The sequence below is a fragment of the Anticarsia gemmatalis genome, chromosome 17 (genome assembly GCF_050436995.1).
Source record: "Anticarsia gemmatalis isolate Benzon Research Colony breed Stoneville strain chromosome 17, ilAntGemm2 primary, whole genome shotgun sequence".
Lineage (NCBI taxonomy): Eukaryota > Metazoa > Arthropoda > Insecta > Lepidoptera > Erebidae > Anticarsia > Anticarsia gemmatalis.
In genome coordinates, this window is record NC_134761.1 from 7,946,319 (window position 1) to 7,965,492 (window position 19,174).

At 34.3% G+C, this 19,174-nt stretch overlaps 1 protein-coding gene across 8 annotated transcripts in view; it reads left to right on the plus strand.

Annotated features, from left to right (window-relative positions):
- Positions 1–19,174, plus strand: part of Pde8 (phosphodiesterase 8) — a 233,333-nt gene that overhangs the window by 139,632 nt on the left and 74,527 nt on the right. For 4 of the 8 annotated variants that reach the window (XM_076124910.1, XM_076124911.1, XM_076124916.1 and 1 more), the window contains one exon: positions 3,850–3,938. In XM_076124910.1, coding sequence (XP_075981025.1) covers positions 3,850–3,938 — 89 coding nt within the window. Of the gene's footprint in view, positions 1–353; positions 430–541; positions 900–3,849; positions 3,939–19,174 lie in introns of those variants that run through there. The other 4 variants (XM_076124915.1, XM_076124914.1, XM_076124913.1 and 1 more) reach the window with 4 other exon arrangements.

A 19,174-nucleotide genomic window follows, 5' to 3' on the forward strand; every position in this document is an offset into this window, starting at 1 on the left:
ATCACATGACAGCGGAAATTGAAGTAAAAATATACGACTATTAGACTAGAATATTACTTCCGATATATTTTTTATCTGTAGTAAATATATTTGTGTGTACTGTCTTATATGACCTTTGATTTTGGTAGAGAAATGAGAAAAAAGGCAGACTTTAGGCACGATTATGGCATTTACTTCGGCCGGTAGTAAGTACCGTTCGACCGCGATTTGTCAACAATTAACACCGCTAGTGCATAAATCACGAGACCTATCAGCAGGCTGTCAGCACCACATATCCCTTCCAGTGGGTTAATATATTCTCAGACCACATTCGTCCTACATTCACCCCCCTTCTTCGATCAACTGTCTCGGCTTGACGGCCATTACCTAACCGACCGCTTGCGCGCTCTACAAACTCCACGACACCACAACAACCACCGCCTTAACAAAGTACCACCACACTCTTATTACTAAGTACTAAGGTTCAAAATTTAATAAACCCCATTTCCGTGAACCGCAAAATGAATTTGGCTTCATCTACTCTACTCGCTGTTTACACTCGCCCGTCGACGTTCGTCATTTAATTAATTCGATATTTGAACGCGGCAAAGTGCTGTCATTCCTTTCGGCCAGTGTTTTTGTTATACTTTTTTTGACGGTACTTTGCCATAGAAAAAAAAATTCAAACACACATCGGCCTTTAACATTTTGCATTTTTTTTATAGTGAATATTAAAATAAATTATGATAAAATTATAAAGTGTCAATAAAGTGATAAATGTGTTGTTTAGTGCGTAAAAGAGTGATGTTTACAATGCGGTGATATAATATGTGAATGAAAGATGTTGGCCGGCGAGGAGGCCAGCATCGAGCTGGTGCAGCGGTGGCTCCAGAGACGAGGCAGTGATGACACCGACACAGGTTAATATGCCAAAAAAAAACATATTTAAAATAAAAAAAAACTGTATATTCAGATTTTTTTAACTTATTTCTTAATTGTCTACGAAGCGCACTACAACTTTTCTACTAATTGTGTTTTAAAAAAAAATAAGATGATTTAGGCTTGAATTTCCTTATCTACATTTTTACTTAACAAAATTTTGTAACGTTTGCCATTTTCCTTATTCCTCATAAAAAATGTTGCGGATCTTCGCCGTCGCCTCAAGCCTTCTCATATTTAGGGGTTTCGCGCGAATTCAGCATTTTTTAGAAAAATATTTTGTGTAAAGCGAAAGAGTAAAAAAGCTTTTGACTTTGCATTAAATAATTAATTTTATCCTGAGAGATAATTAATACAATGACTGCGATTTAAAACGTTACAATGATCGAATGAAATCAATCAGACATTTTAATCAAGTAATTAATTAAATCAACACACACCGATCAGTTTTTAATTAACAATTATTTAAATATCAGTAAGTAATTTATAAGCTTAATTAAATCATCCGGATATCGGATACCAGAGATATATATTTTTTAAATCTTTATTTATATTTAGGGGATTTTAATCTAACAAGACTATTGCCCGGTTTCTGAGTTCATTTAGCGGCAGTAAATCCATTCAATAGCTTTATATGAGTTTAAAAACGCTATTAAATAGATAAATGTCCCTAACCTAACTAACCTCAGAAACCAGGGGAATGACAGTACCATAGATACATTTTTTTTTTTGCTGGGACCGTTAAGGCAACGACACCGTGTAACTTTCAGCCAATCATAATAAAGTTTTATCTATGTACAGAATAGTCGTGTTTCTAAGTTTGTAGTTGTGAAAAGATGACAATCGGTGCTGACTGGCTGATAACCAGGTTATGAATGGAGTAGCGAATTGCTCTCCAGGGACGAATCAAAAGACATTGCGAGGGACTTGAGTATTAGTATGGTATAAGACAATATACTTTTGTTTTCAACCTGAGAAATTCACGAAAACTACATTAACTACTATGTTTTAGATAGGTTTCACTGAATACTTTTAACGAGTAAGTTGGTAGCTGAGAGCATCTTGATTTTTCCTACTTCAACTACCTGCTATTTTTGACACTAATTCCGGCTAAATAAACCGATTTTTAGCGATAAACTAGTGTATGTTCTTATGTACAAATTTCTTGAATCACAGTAAAACACACACTATTTTCTAGTATAAACTTACATTCATAGTAAGTTGTCTATTTCTAAAGAACAAAAAAAGATCGTGGCATATCGCTCTAAAAATAGCGCAATACAAATAAAACCACCACAGTTCTATCTTTAACTAATATCACTCAGCAAACTTAGAAGCAATAAGTTTTCAATTCACAAATAGTTAGACTACAGAATCTGCAGATACCAAGTTTCTATCTAATTCTAATTAATTATATTATTGTTTGCAAGAGCCGTTTCTCGAAACTAGAGGTCGGAAACTTTAATATAGGCACTATAGTTTAACAAGTTAGTAGAGAGCCTTGTATGCGAGGTTTGCGGCTGATAAACACAAAATTCAGAGTTTAGAATATCAATGGCCCGAAGTTTTAAGCAGGTCTATTAGGCAGTCGCATCATGTAAAATATTGGTATCCAGCTGCATCTGGTAAAGCTGGAAACCGACTCCAACATAGTTGGAAGAAAGGTCGGCTGATGATGATGAATCCAGTTAAATAGTGCATGCTAAGGCTCTTTACTAAGTTGTCACTCTATATACTTTGTACCAGTCGCTCTTTAATATAGGCTGTATAATTTGTATCAGTCACTTCCTGTGTTGCAAATTTCGCTTCCGTTTTGCCACGCGTGGAATACCTTTGAGAAGTAATGGTTTAATAACATCGTACCTAATTTGTCTGTGTGTTTTGTCAGGTGGCAGGCTGGCTTGTGGCGTGATTTATGTTTGATGAGCTTTCTAGAAGCATGTAGCATGAAGCATCTGAAATCAGAATAGAATAGGAATAACTGTCAATCTAGCTCCTGTAGCTTGAAATACTCATCATTCATGGAACACGGCTGTTTAGGTATCGATCAGAAAACCTGATGATTTTTTTATAAAATCATGAGAGGAATAATTGCCCTTTAAAAAAAAGCGTAAAATTAAACTTGCCAATAAATTGCAGATTATAAACGTATTACTCAAATAAAAGCATTGTTTTTTGTTTGCCCGTATTGCCCCACAGCTGGGCTAAGGCCTTTTCCATTTTTTTTCCAGTCATCCTTATCATCTGATCTGTCCAGTTACTTGAAATAAAATCATGCAGAGCCATATTTCTCTTCTAAACACCATTACCTATTTCAACGTTTCAGTGCAACAAGTACATACATCATGTCTCATCAACTCATTTAAAATGCTCATATGACAGATCGAATTGATCGGCGGAATAAATTGACGATTGATCTCTCATCAATAAAGCAAGCCAATAGATACAACTGTCAACAAACACTTGTAAGATGATTTTGAACTTTAGTATCATTACGTATTTTAAAACTATGTATTTCTGTTGCCTTTACATACTCAGAAACTATGGAGCATATTTTAGTTTTGTTTTCGTCAAAAGGCAGTGTGATTAATGTGCAAAGTTTGAGGGTATGAATTCCGATTTTTTATGTAAATTGACTGTACATATTGATGAAGATTTCAATAAATGTCAAAAATATAGTGTTAAGATTTGGACCCGAGTTAGGCCAGAATAATGACTGCTGAGTCTGCTAGACCACGCTTTATGAATATTAAAAAAGGAAAAAATAATCTATATTTTTGGCTTTTATTATACGTCACAGCATCTGCACTAATTTATTTAAACATCGGCATAGTTATATATTATATCACCATAAGAATACGGGCAACAAATTCCAACAAAAAATACTTAAAATTGTATAGAAAATAAAGTAGTTGTTTTTATTTGTCCCAGGCAGCTCGAGTGGGTCGCCAGGCGCACGCGCCGGTCGTCGCTCGTCGCTCGCGCTCACGCCGGAGGATGAACCGCTAGTCGATGTCGCTGTAAGTACTGCCTAATTATTCATTCTACCTCATTACTACTGCTTGACACATGGTGTATTGCGACGTTTTCAATCATGTTTAGTCAATAGATACGTCATTTTGTTATATAAGCGTAGAAAGTAGAAAAAGGATTTAACTAAGAGCACGTTAGGTCCTGTGCCTGAATATTTTGCGTTAAAATACCTTTCTGTCCTACCCCTATAGGGTACGTAGGTCTCCTATGTTCAATGTAATGTCAAAACTATAAAAGTAATACCTTGTTAAAATAGAATGAGTCTGCGTAAGTAAGATCTTTGGTTGACTATGTTATATTTTTATATTGGATTGACTCCACATATAAGTCAACGATTTCAGACAAACATAGCACAATATTAACTTCAGTGCAACAAACTACGAAGCTCTTACACAAAAAATTGCAAATAAATAAAACACGTTTCAAGACTTCGTACATCTAAAAATTGCTATGCATATCTTGATAAATACTGAACAAAATATAATAATGAAGACAATGATATAACATAGTCCAATGAACATAAATTATCCATTCAGCAATATAAATGATTCAAGTAATTCATTCATTAGCATCGCTACTCAATGCATTAACTATTCAACGCTTCGGCTAATTCCTGCCAAGTTTACTACCTCCGATGTTTGTTCTACATAAATACTTTTGTTTTATCATTTATTTATTTTAAAGTAAAGCTTCTTCTTGGAAACTTTTAAAAGTTCTTTAGAACAATTTTGAAATTAATAGTCGTTTAATGGAAGAAAGAGGTTTGAACATTTTATTCCTTCAAATTAACAACTGCATCAACGATCGCACAGCCATTTTTAAGAAACATACTACTTAACATATGCATGCCGCGCATGCTCAAAACGCAAAGCATTTTTCCTTATAATTGACAACAATTAACATAAATCAGTTAAAGTACTTTAATCATAATATCATCGGGAACATTTAAACAGTTCTCCGAAATGAGAATTGTTAATTCACATTAACGATTCGAAAGAACGGTGATTGAGTTCTGGCGCCGAACCAATCAGTAGGGTCAAGGTTCATATCCGCGTGTGGCACATGCCAGATACACACTATGGTAGTCACAAAAAAATATCCGAACACAATTATTGATAAAAAGTAATTTTTTGCTTCTGTTTTAATGAACGTAATTTTTTTTTTGCCGCCTACGTTCGGGTACATTATGCTTTCGCGTATTTTCACAAACAAAGCTATATAAAATGCTGTCGATCGCCACTAAACTACTTATGCAAAGATTAAAAACATGAAGATATTAATAATATAATTAGAGAAAACTTTGGCTACTTTTTTTCCTAGTATTTTTTAAACAAAATCACATGCGAGCTGAGCTGCTCGGAATAGCTAAGAATGTAAGAATACACTAAATGATATTTGAGTGGTGAGAATGCCTTGTGCATTTTAATTCCATATAAATTCACTGAATAATAGGTTCCTTCAAATGGTCATGTGATTTGCTATTATTGAAAGTAAGCAATCGGAAGTCTGCTAGACATTATATGACCTTCATCTTATTCTTTCTTAGTAAAAGTATACAAATAAAGCCAAATGTCCTAGTGCTATGTTTTTGTGTAACGTTTTGACAATCCCACAACTGTACCGATTCAGTACAGTCGGTACTTTCGAGTATCGAGATTTGGACATTTAAAATGTTCTGCAAAAATAATTTCTACGATGCCCGCTAGAGGCGCTGAACCGATTGTCATACAATTTTTTGATAGCTAGCCGGTTGTCAGTAGTCGATAGAGGTAGAAAATCTAATTGATGAGAGAAGTGTTAGCTGTTAGTTAGTTAGAAGATAAAATTAATAAAACTGATTTATTGTTTTTACAAGAATGTTCTGAATGCCCGAATGTTCGCCTTTACGCGACAGTGTACCTTTGTCTTTAAATCATATGTGATGTAACTGATGAGATTGCCTCCATTCGTCACATTGCTGATGTTATTTTTTATTTTACTCTTTATTAAATAAAAACAATAATTTATTGGAGAGTTACGCGTTTTTTTCTATCGCTTTGTTATATGTATTATACAAGAATACTTTTTATGAAGTTCAAGTTTTTATAAAACACGTGTTTTTGTAAAATACTCTTGAGAATGTGATGTGAGTTTACTGATGTTTTTGTTGGACTATTTTAACTGCAAAAAACAGTATGTGGGTGTTGGTTAAGTATGTAGTAAGTAGGTGTTCTATTAAGGACGTATTATGGAACAAATGTGACGCATTTCCTAAGGAATAACGTCAAATATGTGCTAGCATTTTGTAAAATGAACACTTTTTTCTTTCTTTTTATATGTAGCACTGAGTTTTTGAATATGCCTTAGGTGAAAGGAAACTTCAATTAGAAAAAAAAATCAAATCAATCTCAATCTGTACTATCAAAAGACTACTAGTTTCACCGTTAAGTATGCTTTAATAAACCTGATTTTAAGGTACCTTTTTATATTCTAATAGAAAAACAGCACATTTTCTGGAAAATATTCACCCACTCATAATAATATATTTCATGGACGCCACACGTGCCAAACAGAAACTGTACATAATGATAATATACACAATATAATGTACTCAATTATCACGTTCACCCGATTACCGAACACCCCACACAAACATTTTAATACAGGTATGCAATTCATTTGTAAAATTATATTCGCCGTATTGGAAATACTGAAATAATTATAGAATGAATAGCTTTTGATTCAAGGCCTGAATACAACTCTATATACAATTTTATTATGTAGTAAAGCATTGCATTTATTAAATTAAATTTCATTATCATTAAATTATAACACCATGTTTTAATAGTCTATTTGTTGGTATGTATTTCAAATGAAATATTAGTCAGGCGACCTGGTAAGGGTTGCCGGAGTCCGATGGATGAGGGCGGCCCAGGACCGGTCCTATTGGCGCTCGATGGGGGAGGCCTTTGTCCAGCAGTGGACGATTCCCGGCTGAGATGATTAGTCAGGAATTTCGAGCGAAATGTTGGCGAATGAGAATATGAAGCCGGATCTGATTTCAGCAACAAAAATCAAATGGTTCACAACTTAATTACAATAATCAGCTATGAAGTAACCCAAGCACTTGAATTATAGTAAATTGATCGACATATTAAAATAACTTAGGTATAATTAGACGTAATCAGTGCGACTCTAATCGATAAGCCTTATCAAATGTATCACACAACAATATTCGTATTGTTTTAGTCCGATTTGATACTCGACGCTAGGTAGTCACGGGAGACATGAAAAAAATATATTTGAAACACGTGTGAACAAAAAAGTGGTGTGATATTTCGTTAATATAGTGATTATTTTTGCTCTTTTCAATAAGAAAGTGGACATTTGGATCTGTTTCCAATACGTGGTGACATCTGTTAAGTGCAAGTTAATGAAAAGATCTTAATCGTTCTCACCTGCTTGGTAAAGCATTTTAATGTCGATGAACCGATAATAGCATTGTGTAACAGTTCTTTTTTACTGTAATTTAAGCAACATGTGACGAGTACGCGTTTCGAAACCAATGACAAATTATATCACTATTATCAAGAACATTATTATCTTTATAATCGTTAATGTACGGATTGGCATTGATTTAATTTGAACAGATTTACTAGTCATACGATACGAATAGCTAGAATAATGTAAACCATTATCGAATAGTGAAAACGTATTGTTTCCTGTTTATTGTGCTGAAGATTAAACAGTAAAAATGAATAAGAATACGGGATACGTGATGGAGAATCAGCCGTCGGTAGATAAAAATAAAAATGTGGGTTGTTGGGCGAGGTTCAAGAGCTTGTTTGAAGATAGAGGGTTTGATTTAGAATATGAATATCCTCCTCGAAATCCAAGACCTATAAATTTGCTTGGAGAGAATCAAGAAACAGAAGGTTATAGAAGAATAGAGGAAAGGAAGAAATCTGTTGACAAGGACAAACTGTCAAATACGTCGGATAGTGTGGATGGTGAACTAAGTGGAGTGATCAATTTTTACGAACAGTTCGCGGTATTAGCTGATGATACGAAGGAAGAAACAACTGATTTGTGGAGGAAGTCTGTCCGTCACCGGGTGTCTATGAGACCCAGTGCTATTTTAACTAATATCATTGAGGAAACCGGTGACGGAGAGGATGAAATTGAGGAGGTAAGTTGCAGTATTCACGAATCCTATCACCGTAAAGGTAAACCAATTGCCAATCGAAATTCTCTTCTCTCTTCAATCCTATCACCGTAGGCCAAACAATCAATCGTTAATTGATGGTAAATTTTATGCCATCAAAAACATTCTGTAAAAATCTCAAGTCTCGCCGTAAAAAGTTGTGAGATCTATATAATACCAAGTCGCTTAATCTATTTAGTCTCTACTTAAAGGAGCTTTTATCTTTAGTTATTACGTATGTTATTATCATGCCAATTAAAAAAAAATACCTTTAAAACAAATAGACCGACCTGGCCATCGCATGATTTGATTATTAGTATGTATCACACTACACAGCACGACGAGAAGTGAATGCTCCTGAAATGTTAATGGCGAATTTGTGTTTTCTTGCGATGACCAAGTCGATCTATTTGTTTTAAAGGTATTTTTTTTTAATTGGCATGATAATAACATACGTAATAACTAAAGATAAAAGCTCCTTTAAGTAGAGACTAAATAGATTAAGCGACTTGGTATTATATAGATCTCACAACTTTTTACGGCGAGACTTGAGATTTTTACAGAATGTTTTTGATGGCATCTCACTTCTTTTTGTAGAGCGAACATAAGTCCAATTTGTATGGAAAGACGTTTTTTTTTCATAATTCAACATATTTTCCTATGGGAATGTTGTTCAGTTTCATGGGCTAAACACCCTTACCCACCCTATACCCCCTCCCGTTATGCCTCATATAATAGGTACCTATTTACATCTATTTATTTTTTATTTTCTACAATAATAATTCATTAACTGCAAATGTAACCTTGTAATCTTATACATTTATATAGGATTACAAAGTTATTGTTGCAGTTGGTGTATTTAGAAAACTGGACCGAAATTAGAAAATATTTAATTTTTCCCATGATTAAGACACTAAACCCTATTTGTATTCTAAATTTTAAGCTTCTAAGTCTGCTAGAAGTACCTTAGACTTTTGATGATCGGTGAGTCAGTGAGTCAGTGAATCAGTGAGTGACAAAATTCAAAATTTTAACAAGTTGTCATTCTTAAACTACTGGTTCAAACTGACTGAAATTTTAAACATACCGTGTTTATACAATGCCTGATTAGTTGCTGAAAATCCAGGCTTCTTGTTTAATCCACAACGAAATTATAGGGGTGTCAAAAGTAGCCCGAATTACTTCGAGAAAAGGATGTTACGGCCGTGCCGCTTTTTTTTTGCTCGACTTGCGGGGGCACTTCCGTGCCCCCAGATGTGGTCTATATCTGGTATAAACTAGTGTGTTTCATAAAATGTACCTAATGCTGGTTCCCAGACATGATTACCAGCTCTGCTTAGTTTGGCATAGGATGGCAATGCGTGAATGGTTGATATATATTGATTATTAGTTATTTAATGGATCAATACTCAACGAAAGCCAGCAGTTTTTAGTACGTAAAATGGTTATTCGATTGTCAATCAAAGATATCGTCAGGCTATCGGTGGTGTGGCAAGACTCATACAGTATTTTAAGTACAATGTCGTGATTCAGAATAATTAATTAAGGAAAAGATCTTGAGCATGTAATCTTATCAAGAAGTACGTAACGTGGAGTAATTATAATTACGATGCGGTATTTTACCTGTTTCCCCTGGTATATTCTTAATCGCGGCTGCTTGAAGAAAGTACTAATAATGTGTTTATTCAGGATTCACTTGAAAGCGGATTAGTGTGATAAGATTTATTAACAAGCGTTAACAGGTGATACATTATAATCTGTGTTAGTAGTAAAATTATATCGATTGGTATTGTTTCCGCGAATACGCTATTACGTGTTTTAGCTACTTATTGCTTTTACCTAATAGACAATGAAGTGTAAGTTAAAATAATGTTTCTAGAAAATATGTACTACTACTTACGCTATTTACTACAGATGTTTTCGCTTGTTATCTATCTTATTTACAACAAATGGAAGAGTTTTATGTAATTTTATTACAAGTTTATATAATGTCCCGTTACAAATGCTCCTAAACGGCCTCCTCTCTTTTCTTTCAAACTTAAAGCCTAAATTCTTTCGATGCCGATGTCGCGTACGTCGGACGCATACGTAGGTCCTACGTACGAATAACAATAGCGCGATTCTCTACAGTCGGTACTGTCGAGTATGGAGAGTTGGACATTTAAAATGTACTGACAAATTAGTTCCTATGACACCCGTTAGAAGCGCTGATCAGATTTTCATACAAAATTTCTATTTTGTATGGACAATATTGAGAATGGCATTAACTGCCTCTGTGGCGCGGTCTGTAGTATATGCGGCTGCCGTGCGAGAGGTCTCGGGTTCGAATCCTGGGTCGGGCCAAAAAGTCTTTTCTGAGATTTTCTGTTAAGAATTTCTTAGAGATTGCCCGGAGTTGGGAAGTTGAGGTCGAAGACCTCCGTGCCTCGGAGAGCACGTAAAGCCGTCGGTCCTGCGCCTGACCTCTCACTGGTCGTGTCGGTTATCCGTCCCACCAAACTATGAGAGTGATGGAATAGAGAGTGTACCTGTGTATTGTGCACACACTTGGACACTATAAACAAAGTCCTGCACAAATGGCCAGTTTCAATGAAACTGACCGCCGTAGCCGTATATCGGCTAGGAGGATATTATTGAGAATGGAACTGCTGTCCATGATGTTTTCTGGGAACAACGACACTGGCGTGCGCGGTAGACTTTTCTACGTAAAACGTACGTAGAAAAGTCTACCGCGCAGTCATAGTAATTCATGCCTACTCATGCATAGCCTAGTTCACCTTAATTCTACGTCAGTCACACGTAACGTTTTTTACCCAGACACACCCACGTGCAACAGATTAGTTTTACATAAGCGGTCAGTGACCCGAGTGAAACTAACACCACAACGCGTTGGACAACTTGTTGGAATATCTTAATGACAGATTAACATGTCAGTATCCAAGTGATCTGATTGCAGACGCCTCGAGCATTTTTTTTTTAACTTTCGCTATAATTGGATTGGGAAATGATATGACAGGATGTTAAGTAATTAGTAGGTGTGTATAATTGGTTTGTGTCTGCGATTGTAAATTATTTTTTGAGTTTTTTTGGCTCATGGGAACAAGTTTGATAGACGATTCTAAGAGCTATGTTTTTAGCCAATTAATAATTATATTAATAATATTTAAGCTCACCCCAACCAAAAATGCACTCATCAGATGTTTTTAAACAGTACACGTTTATAAAAAATCCCATATTATTAATACAAATAGTTTCCACAGTGTTTTTTCTCAGACAATCAGACTGTAGCTTTAGTATAAACAAAAAAAGCACAAACTTTCAAACTGAAAATACTTCATGCAAATATACTATTATTGTTAATTACAAGACATTAATACCTGCACATATAACTAGATTAAGACGCAATAAAAGACGTAAGACACAGTGACACATAACGATGACTCCACACATAATCATATAATTGGTGAAGTACCGCTAGTAAAAACTGAAGTGTTAGAATTGAATTTGTTGTTACATCAAAAGAAATAGTCAAGTCAGCCGACACTTCTTATTTCCAATCACGTGGTCGATAACATAATTATGATATAACTAGCTTCAGTCCCCGACTCGACGTCGTATGACGTATCCTTATCTGGGGGCACGGAAGTGCCCCCGCAAGTCGAGCAAAAAAAAAAGCGGCACGGCCGTAACATCCTTTTCTCGAAGCAATTCGGGCTATTTTTGACACCCCTATAATTTCGTTGTGAATAAAACAAGAAGCCTGGATTTTCAGCAACTAATTAGTAATTGTATAAACACGGTATATTTAAAATTTCAGTCAATTTGAACCAGTAGTTTAAGAATGACAACTTGTTAAAATTTTGAATTTTGTCACTCACTGATTCACTGACTCACTGACTCACCGATCATCAAAAGTCTAAGGTACTTCTAGCAGACTTAGAAGCTTAAAATTTAGAATACAAATGGGGTTTAGTGTCTTAATCATGGGAAAAATTTAATATTTTCTAATTTCGGTCCAGTTTTCTAAATACACCAACTGCAAAAATAACTTTGTAATCCCATATAAATGTATAAGATTACAAGGTTACATTTGCAGTTAATTAATTATTATTACTGTAGAAAATAAAATAAATAGGTGTAAATAGGTACCTACTATATGAGGCATAACGGGAGGGGGTATAGGGTGGGTAAGGGTGTTTAGCCCATGAAACTGAACATCATTCCCATAGGAAAATATGTTGAATTATGAAAAAAAAAACGTCTTTCCATACAAATTGGACTTATGTTCGCTCTACAAAAAGAAGTGAGATGCCATCAAAAACATTCTGTAAAATCCTCAAGTCTCGCCGTAAAAAGTTGTGAGATCTATATAATACCAAGTCGATTAATCTATTTAGTCTCTACTTAAAGGACCTTCTGTCTTAAGTTATTACGTATGTTATTATCATGCCAATTAAAAAAAAATACCTTTGAAACAAATAGATCGACTTGGTCATCGCAAAAAAACACAAATTCGCCATTAACATTTCAGGAGCATTAACTTCTCGTCGTGCTGTGTAGTGTGATACATACTAATAATTAAATCATGCGATGGCCAGGTCGGTCTATTTGTTTTAAAGGTACTTTTTTTTAATAATAACATACATAATAACTTAAGACAGAAGGTCCTTTAAGTAGAGACTAAATAGATTAATCGACTTGGTATTATATAGATCTCACAACTTTTTACGGCGAGACTTGAGGTTTTTACAGAATGTTTTTGATGGCATATGTTTTAATACAGGTTATAAACTAACTGTGTGTCAAATTACATTGATCAAAATGTATGTGTATCAAAGTTTGTTCCGTAATTTTGATAAGATTGAGCGAAAAACTTTAATCTTGTTAAACATTAGGCTTGTGCATTTATAATATTAATACTGTATTGTTATTATATAGTTTAGGTAAGAATGCATGACCATTGACCACCTGTTTCTTAAATGTAAAAGGTTTTCTTGTATGCCATTGGTGACTGACCTGACCTCAGTGCAATTCTGAGAATAGGAAAGTGTGAATCATTTGATATAGCAAACAGTTTACTAATTATGAATGACGACGTGTATAATGTCACGTTGTCAAAAATTAGTTTATCATTAAAACATGTACATACAAATTTTAATAAATATATGTAATTACTAGCTGACCCGCGCAACGTCGCTTGCGTCACTTAAGAGAATGAGTCAAAATTTTCCCCGTTTTTGTAACATTTTTGTTGCTACTTCGCTCCTAATGACTAAAGCGTGATGTTATATAGCCTATAGCCTTCCTCGAGAACTGGGCTATCTAACACTGAAAGAATTTTTCAAATCGGACCAGTAGTTCCTGAGATTAGCGCGTTCAAACAAACAAACAAACAAACAAACAAACAATCAAACAAACAAACTCTTCAGCTTTATAATATTAGTATAGATAGCATCTCAATAAAAAACAATTTTTAAATCAAATCCCAATTATAAAACTGTGTTTCGGAGGTACGGAAGAATATTTTAGTTTTTCTCAAATAAATTAAAATAGAAAAATTGAATATATTAAAGAGGAATACCAAAAAAATCTGCAATTAACTGCATTTTGATTTCTAAGTTGCGTTGTCTGTCAGACTCCATAACCAAAACACATAATAAAAAGTTGATCAGGACCACACCATTATTTTTCGCTTTTATGGTATTTTATGTAGACCACCATTGCCAATGTTATTTCCGTAACCAACTTTCCCACTCACACACATACCCAACACCATAAACCTCAACTAAACCTGCAACATGAAACCTTGAAAGCGTCACCGCAGACCTATCTCAGGCTGCCAGTAATTTAGCCCACGTTGCCATAGTTCGATAGAAAGCGTATACGATTACTGCAGCCACAATGGAGATGGACAATGGCCAGGTATTGTACAATAGAACATGTATGGCTACGTTTAGAGGAGACCAATCATTGACTGCCCGAATGTGTGCTGTCATAGGCTTTATGATTTTTGTTAGACGACCTTTGAACTTTTGCTCTGTGATAGGTGATTTAAAAACTATAACGTAAGAAAATATAATTAGATGACATTCATTTTTATATTCCAATACTTACAATACCTTCGTTAAGGCAGGAGAGTGCAGTCCATTTTCTTTTTAATAAAATGCCACCTGTGGTTTACAGAATTCTCTATGAACAATTTTTCTTTTCATTGGGATTGCGAAATTTATAAAGGTATTTATCATGATAATTTATTACAGATTCTATAGTAACACGCCATTCGAAATTATAAGTATTTTATTTCAACAATTTAGTGGTACTATTCAATATCGTTTAAATTCATATAAAAAAACGCTATTGAATAGATAAACTACCGCTAAATGTACCTCGGAAACCGAGGGTTAATCATGTAGCATTGCTTTTGCAAACATTGTTGAAATCTATGTACCCGTGAGAAAATAAATTCTATAATTAATAAAATTTAAACTACATTTTGTTTGATATAACCTCTATGAAAACCACTCTGTGTTAAAATAAACAAGCTCGTTTTATACCAACACTACATTAGCCCACTAAAGGATTAACTAAACTCATATTAAAACAAGCACTAGGTAATAACTAGTTGTTTGTTTGTTCATAGTTAATATAGCTCCCTGTATTTATTATAACATATCTCACGTGTTCGTGGAATTGAAATATGTAACCTCGCGCGTCACTACGCTTTGGATATATGAAACTGCGAAGCTTTCGATTGAAACGCAGCTATTTGATATTGTGAAACATTGAAATTGGATTATTAGAAATTATTGTGCGAGCTTTGTGAATGCTTCGTGTTTAGAAGGTTAGAACATAAATGGTTTACACTTGCTTTAGTTGTGGGTAAAATTTTACTCAAACGTTAGATGATGATTATCACATTGATCGCTGAAGAAAAACAAAGTGGAAACACCTTACATGCCTGAAAGTTTGTTTATACAGAATTTCCGACACAAAACGGCCTTTATTCCTTGTGCCCAGCTAAGGGGCAGTAATGTGTTAAATAAATAGGTATATCGCGTATGAATAAAGTGTGGCCAGACAACACCCAGTTATTAAAAACAACAGAAACAAATATTTATTTTTGAAAGTTCGCTCATGAAACTATACAATTAGATAGTTTCTTCAAGTATAATTTCCAATGAAACACCGGATACTTTGAACGTAACAGATCACTGATAACAAATGATAACGCGACCGAGTAGACACTAACCGTTGTCGATAAGATACGCGTATCTACCACACTATTTATATGACAACTATTGTACTTATATAATTTGTTCTTTGTGGAAATTATGTAGAACACATGTAGGTACTCCAGATTAAAAACGTACAAAAATTTAAAATGTAATTTTATCATACAATTATACCTAAGTGCAATGCTAATTTGACAGTAAGATTATCGAAGAAAGACCTTGTTCTTTTTTCTTTTAAATAAATTCGGTACCTTGTAGTTTCTTCGGACTCTGAAAAACAGAAGACTTTTAAGACTAATTATTCAACAATCGCCTTCAATAAGCGTCTGTTTTGCGTAAATTGTACGTACTACGTAACCGACGCGTAAAGGCCCGTTTAAAGGCCACAAGCCAGCGTTAACGCAAACCAGCAGAGGCGCAGCGACGGTACCGATACTAAAATCACTTAAAAATAAGCTTGAACTTCTTTGCCATATGGATTAAAACATGGCAGGTTAACCACCACTGGGTTGTTTTAAGCCCAACAAATTCAATTTTACAAAACTATCACGGTATCACTTTAACCTATAAATATAATTATTTCAAAAGCACACTACTTAACTATCTTAAGTATAAATACGTTCTATCTTGAAATATTTCTAAAGACATGTTTTATAATGACATAACCTCGGCCTATCAGTTCGGGAATACCCTTTAAACAAAGAGCGATGATAACAAATTAACTGGTCATATTTTTAGTGCGCGGCTATCGCTGAGGCCGTATATCAATTGTGTTAGTTATTTATGACCGCTATTTAAGGTGTTAGTTGAGTCATTCCACGCACACAGTTTGTACTAGAATAAACAGATCGGCAATGGTTTAGGGCTTTGAAAACCGGTTACACTGTACTTATATATCGCAGTTAGTTTTTGTGAAGCAACAAAAAGCAACGCAATAACATTCTCTATCACATTGAACATTCTTCATCAACTAATTACGACAAAATGCGATTCCATACACAACTTTTTGCTATGCAATGTTACCCACTAACATTTGAATAAGATGTTCCACGCTCTGATCGGTTTAGGGGGTCGTGGCTGTGTCCGCAGTCTCGGAAGACATCATTTTATTAAATTATACTCAGAAGTACAAAAACTATAGCGCAATTCTCTTCAGACGGTAACTAGTATCCAGAACTTGAAATGTACTGAACAATTATTTCCTATGGCTCCCGCTTGAGGCGCTGATTGGATTTTCTTACAAAATTTCTCGGTAGCGGTTGTCAATACTCGATAGTGGTAGAGCACCGCGCTGCAGAATACCAAACGAACTATGAAATCTTCAAAACATTAAGTATATCTCTGTAATATAAAGACTTTACGCTATCAATATTTGTTTCGACCGGCCCTAATTTTCTGACCAGTGACGTGGTAACAAATAGATATCAAACTAAGATACCAATGATATCATTAATACGGAACATTACGAAATCAACGAAACCCGCACTCATAATATTGATAGAATTATTCAATTCGATAGATTACTTATCTCAATTTTAAGTAATGCTTTAATCTTGCCCTAGTCAATTTGTAAGTATGTAATGTCAGAAATACTATTAAGTACTACTTATTTTAGTATTTAAACTTTGAGTAACTTAGTCTCTCTCATTGCTGAAGCTTCCTTTAAAGTGAGTGTGTCATCAGCCACGCGTATTTTTGTAAATATACAATCACCATCGCCGCTTTTGTTAAGGCCACGTGATTCCACAATTAATCTAAGATCTCAATGAAACGTGTAATGAAATGTCTATAGATTATCACTTCCTTGTAGATAGTGATATATGTAATATGTTTAATTAATACATCGCTTGTACACAAACACTGGCGCCATCTTATCAAGAGATTTGTTACGTATTAATACTAGTGAGTTGTGTTATACGTATTTTCTTTTTACATATAAAATAGTATTGATTTTGTCGGAAAACTTCAACTACTTCTTATTGTATGCGGTTTGAGCCAGTCTAACTATTTACTCTTCTATCAGGGAAAAACAAGCAGACACTTGCGTAAAATTTGAATAAGAATAAATAATAACAATATAATAGGTATATGGTACTCGCAACCTAAGCAACTAAGTTACAAAAGTTTGTAAAATCGAATCAAAATTAAATAGTGCTCGATTGATTTTGACATTGCTTTAAAGCGATGTCACTTATAAAATACTTAGGCTATGTGTCCATCGATCCGTGGGTCTTTTAAAGGTCAGCTAGTAAACTAGTGGGTTCGTTTCCGAATGTCCTCTAGTTTTCATTGCAAAATATTGTTTGTAAAACTTGCTAAACTACAAACTGCGACCGACAGAAAATCCAATAACACTTTTCTGGACCCGGAAATTGAAACTCTTGTGATCCATGCGTAAACTACAAGTTAAATACGAGGAAGAAATAGGAAGCTAGGGATGTTGTGGTTTCAAATATGTAGTGACTATAAAATAGCCAGATAAAATTATATTTCTACAGTAGCTCGATTTTCTACTGCTATCGACTACTGACAACCGGCTAGCTATCAAGAAATTTTACACGAAAAACTCCGTAAAAACTATTTTGTAGTTATATTGTTAGCACCGACTGTAGAAAATCACGTACCCAATTAATTTACACCGTAATTTTATGAACTGTACGTAATAAGCTTAAATCAAGACAAGTCTAGATAACAGAATACAAAACGAAACCGCCGAATGGAGAACCTTCTCATTTTTTTAAAGTCAGTTAAAAGTGAGTAGGTACTCCCCTACTTCTTTCGAACTCCATTTTACAAACGTATTTCACCCCTTACATTTAACTTCCAATACCAATATAAATGTTCTATTAAAATTGACGTGTACAGTCCTCCGTATACGGGTGACACGTGTTAATAAGCTTGATGGCTGAGTGCCGGGTTCGTGGAAGTACTGCTTTGATTCCCGACGCGAAGTAATTGATCCACTCCAACATTATGTGAGGAGATAGAAGCCTGTAAATTTGTGTATTGGTAATTAAAGGGAACCGGTCCAAGGATATTTAACGGACTTTAAAAAATCGAGGTTTGATCTGTATGTATTGTATATCGCACCCCTGGATGAAAACTCCACTAAATCAAAAAAACATTTTTTTTTTTCAGAATCTGATAATGTTTTTATTAGTTTCTGAAAAAAAATAATTTTGTGGAGTTTTCATCTTGGGGTGCGATATGTTTATCCGCGATTATCTCGCGTTCGACTAAACTAATTTTGATATAATGTTTATATGAGAGTTCGAATTTGGAAATCAGGCTCTCCATTATTACGAAACATTGTATTTGAAATGGTCAAGAGCCATTGAAGCAACAATTCTCTTAAACTATAAACCATTTATTCTTAGAATGCCATATTCACAAAATAATATATGCTGGCAAAATTACTAGGAATTACTCTATTCTACAAATATCACATTCTCTTAACACTAGTTTCTAAATCAGAAGTGCACTGTCGGTGTAAATGAACAATATTAAACATTTGAATGAAACATGAAACTGTGATGAAAAACTACGATAACTTATTGAAATTGGAAAAAATATAAAAATACCTACATGGAGTTAAATTGTCCTTAATTACAATTCGAATCAGTTTAAATTATTTCGGAGTATAATTTCGAAATATTAAAAGTAAATTATTTCAGCCACAAACTATTAACTATATTAATTTGTAGTATAAATTAACCCTCAAACAACCAAACATTGCAAGAAAAGGTACATAATTATATTGCTTACTTGATTATTCTATAGCAAAAAGAACAATCTTATTTAAAATCTT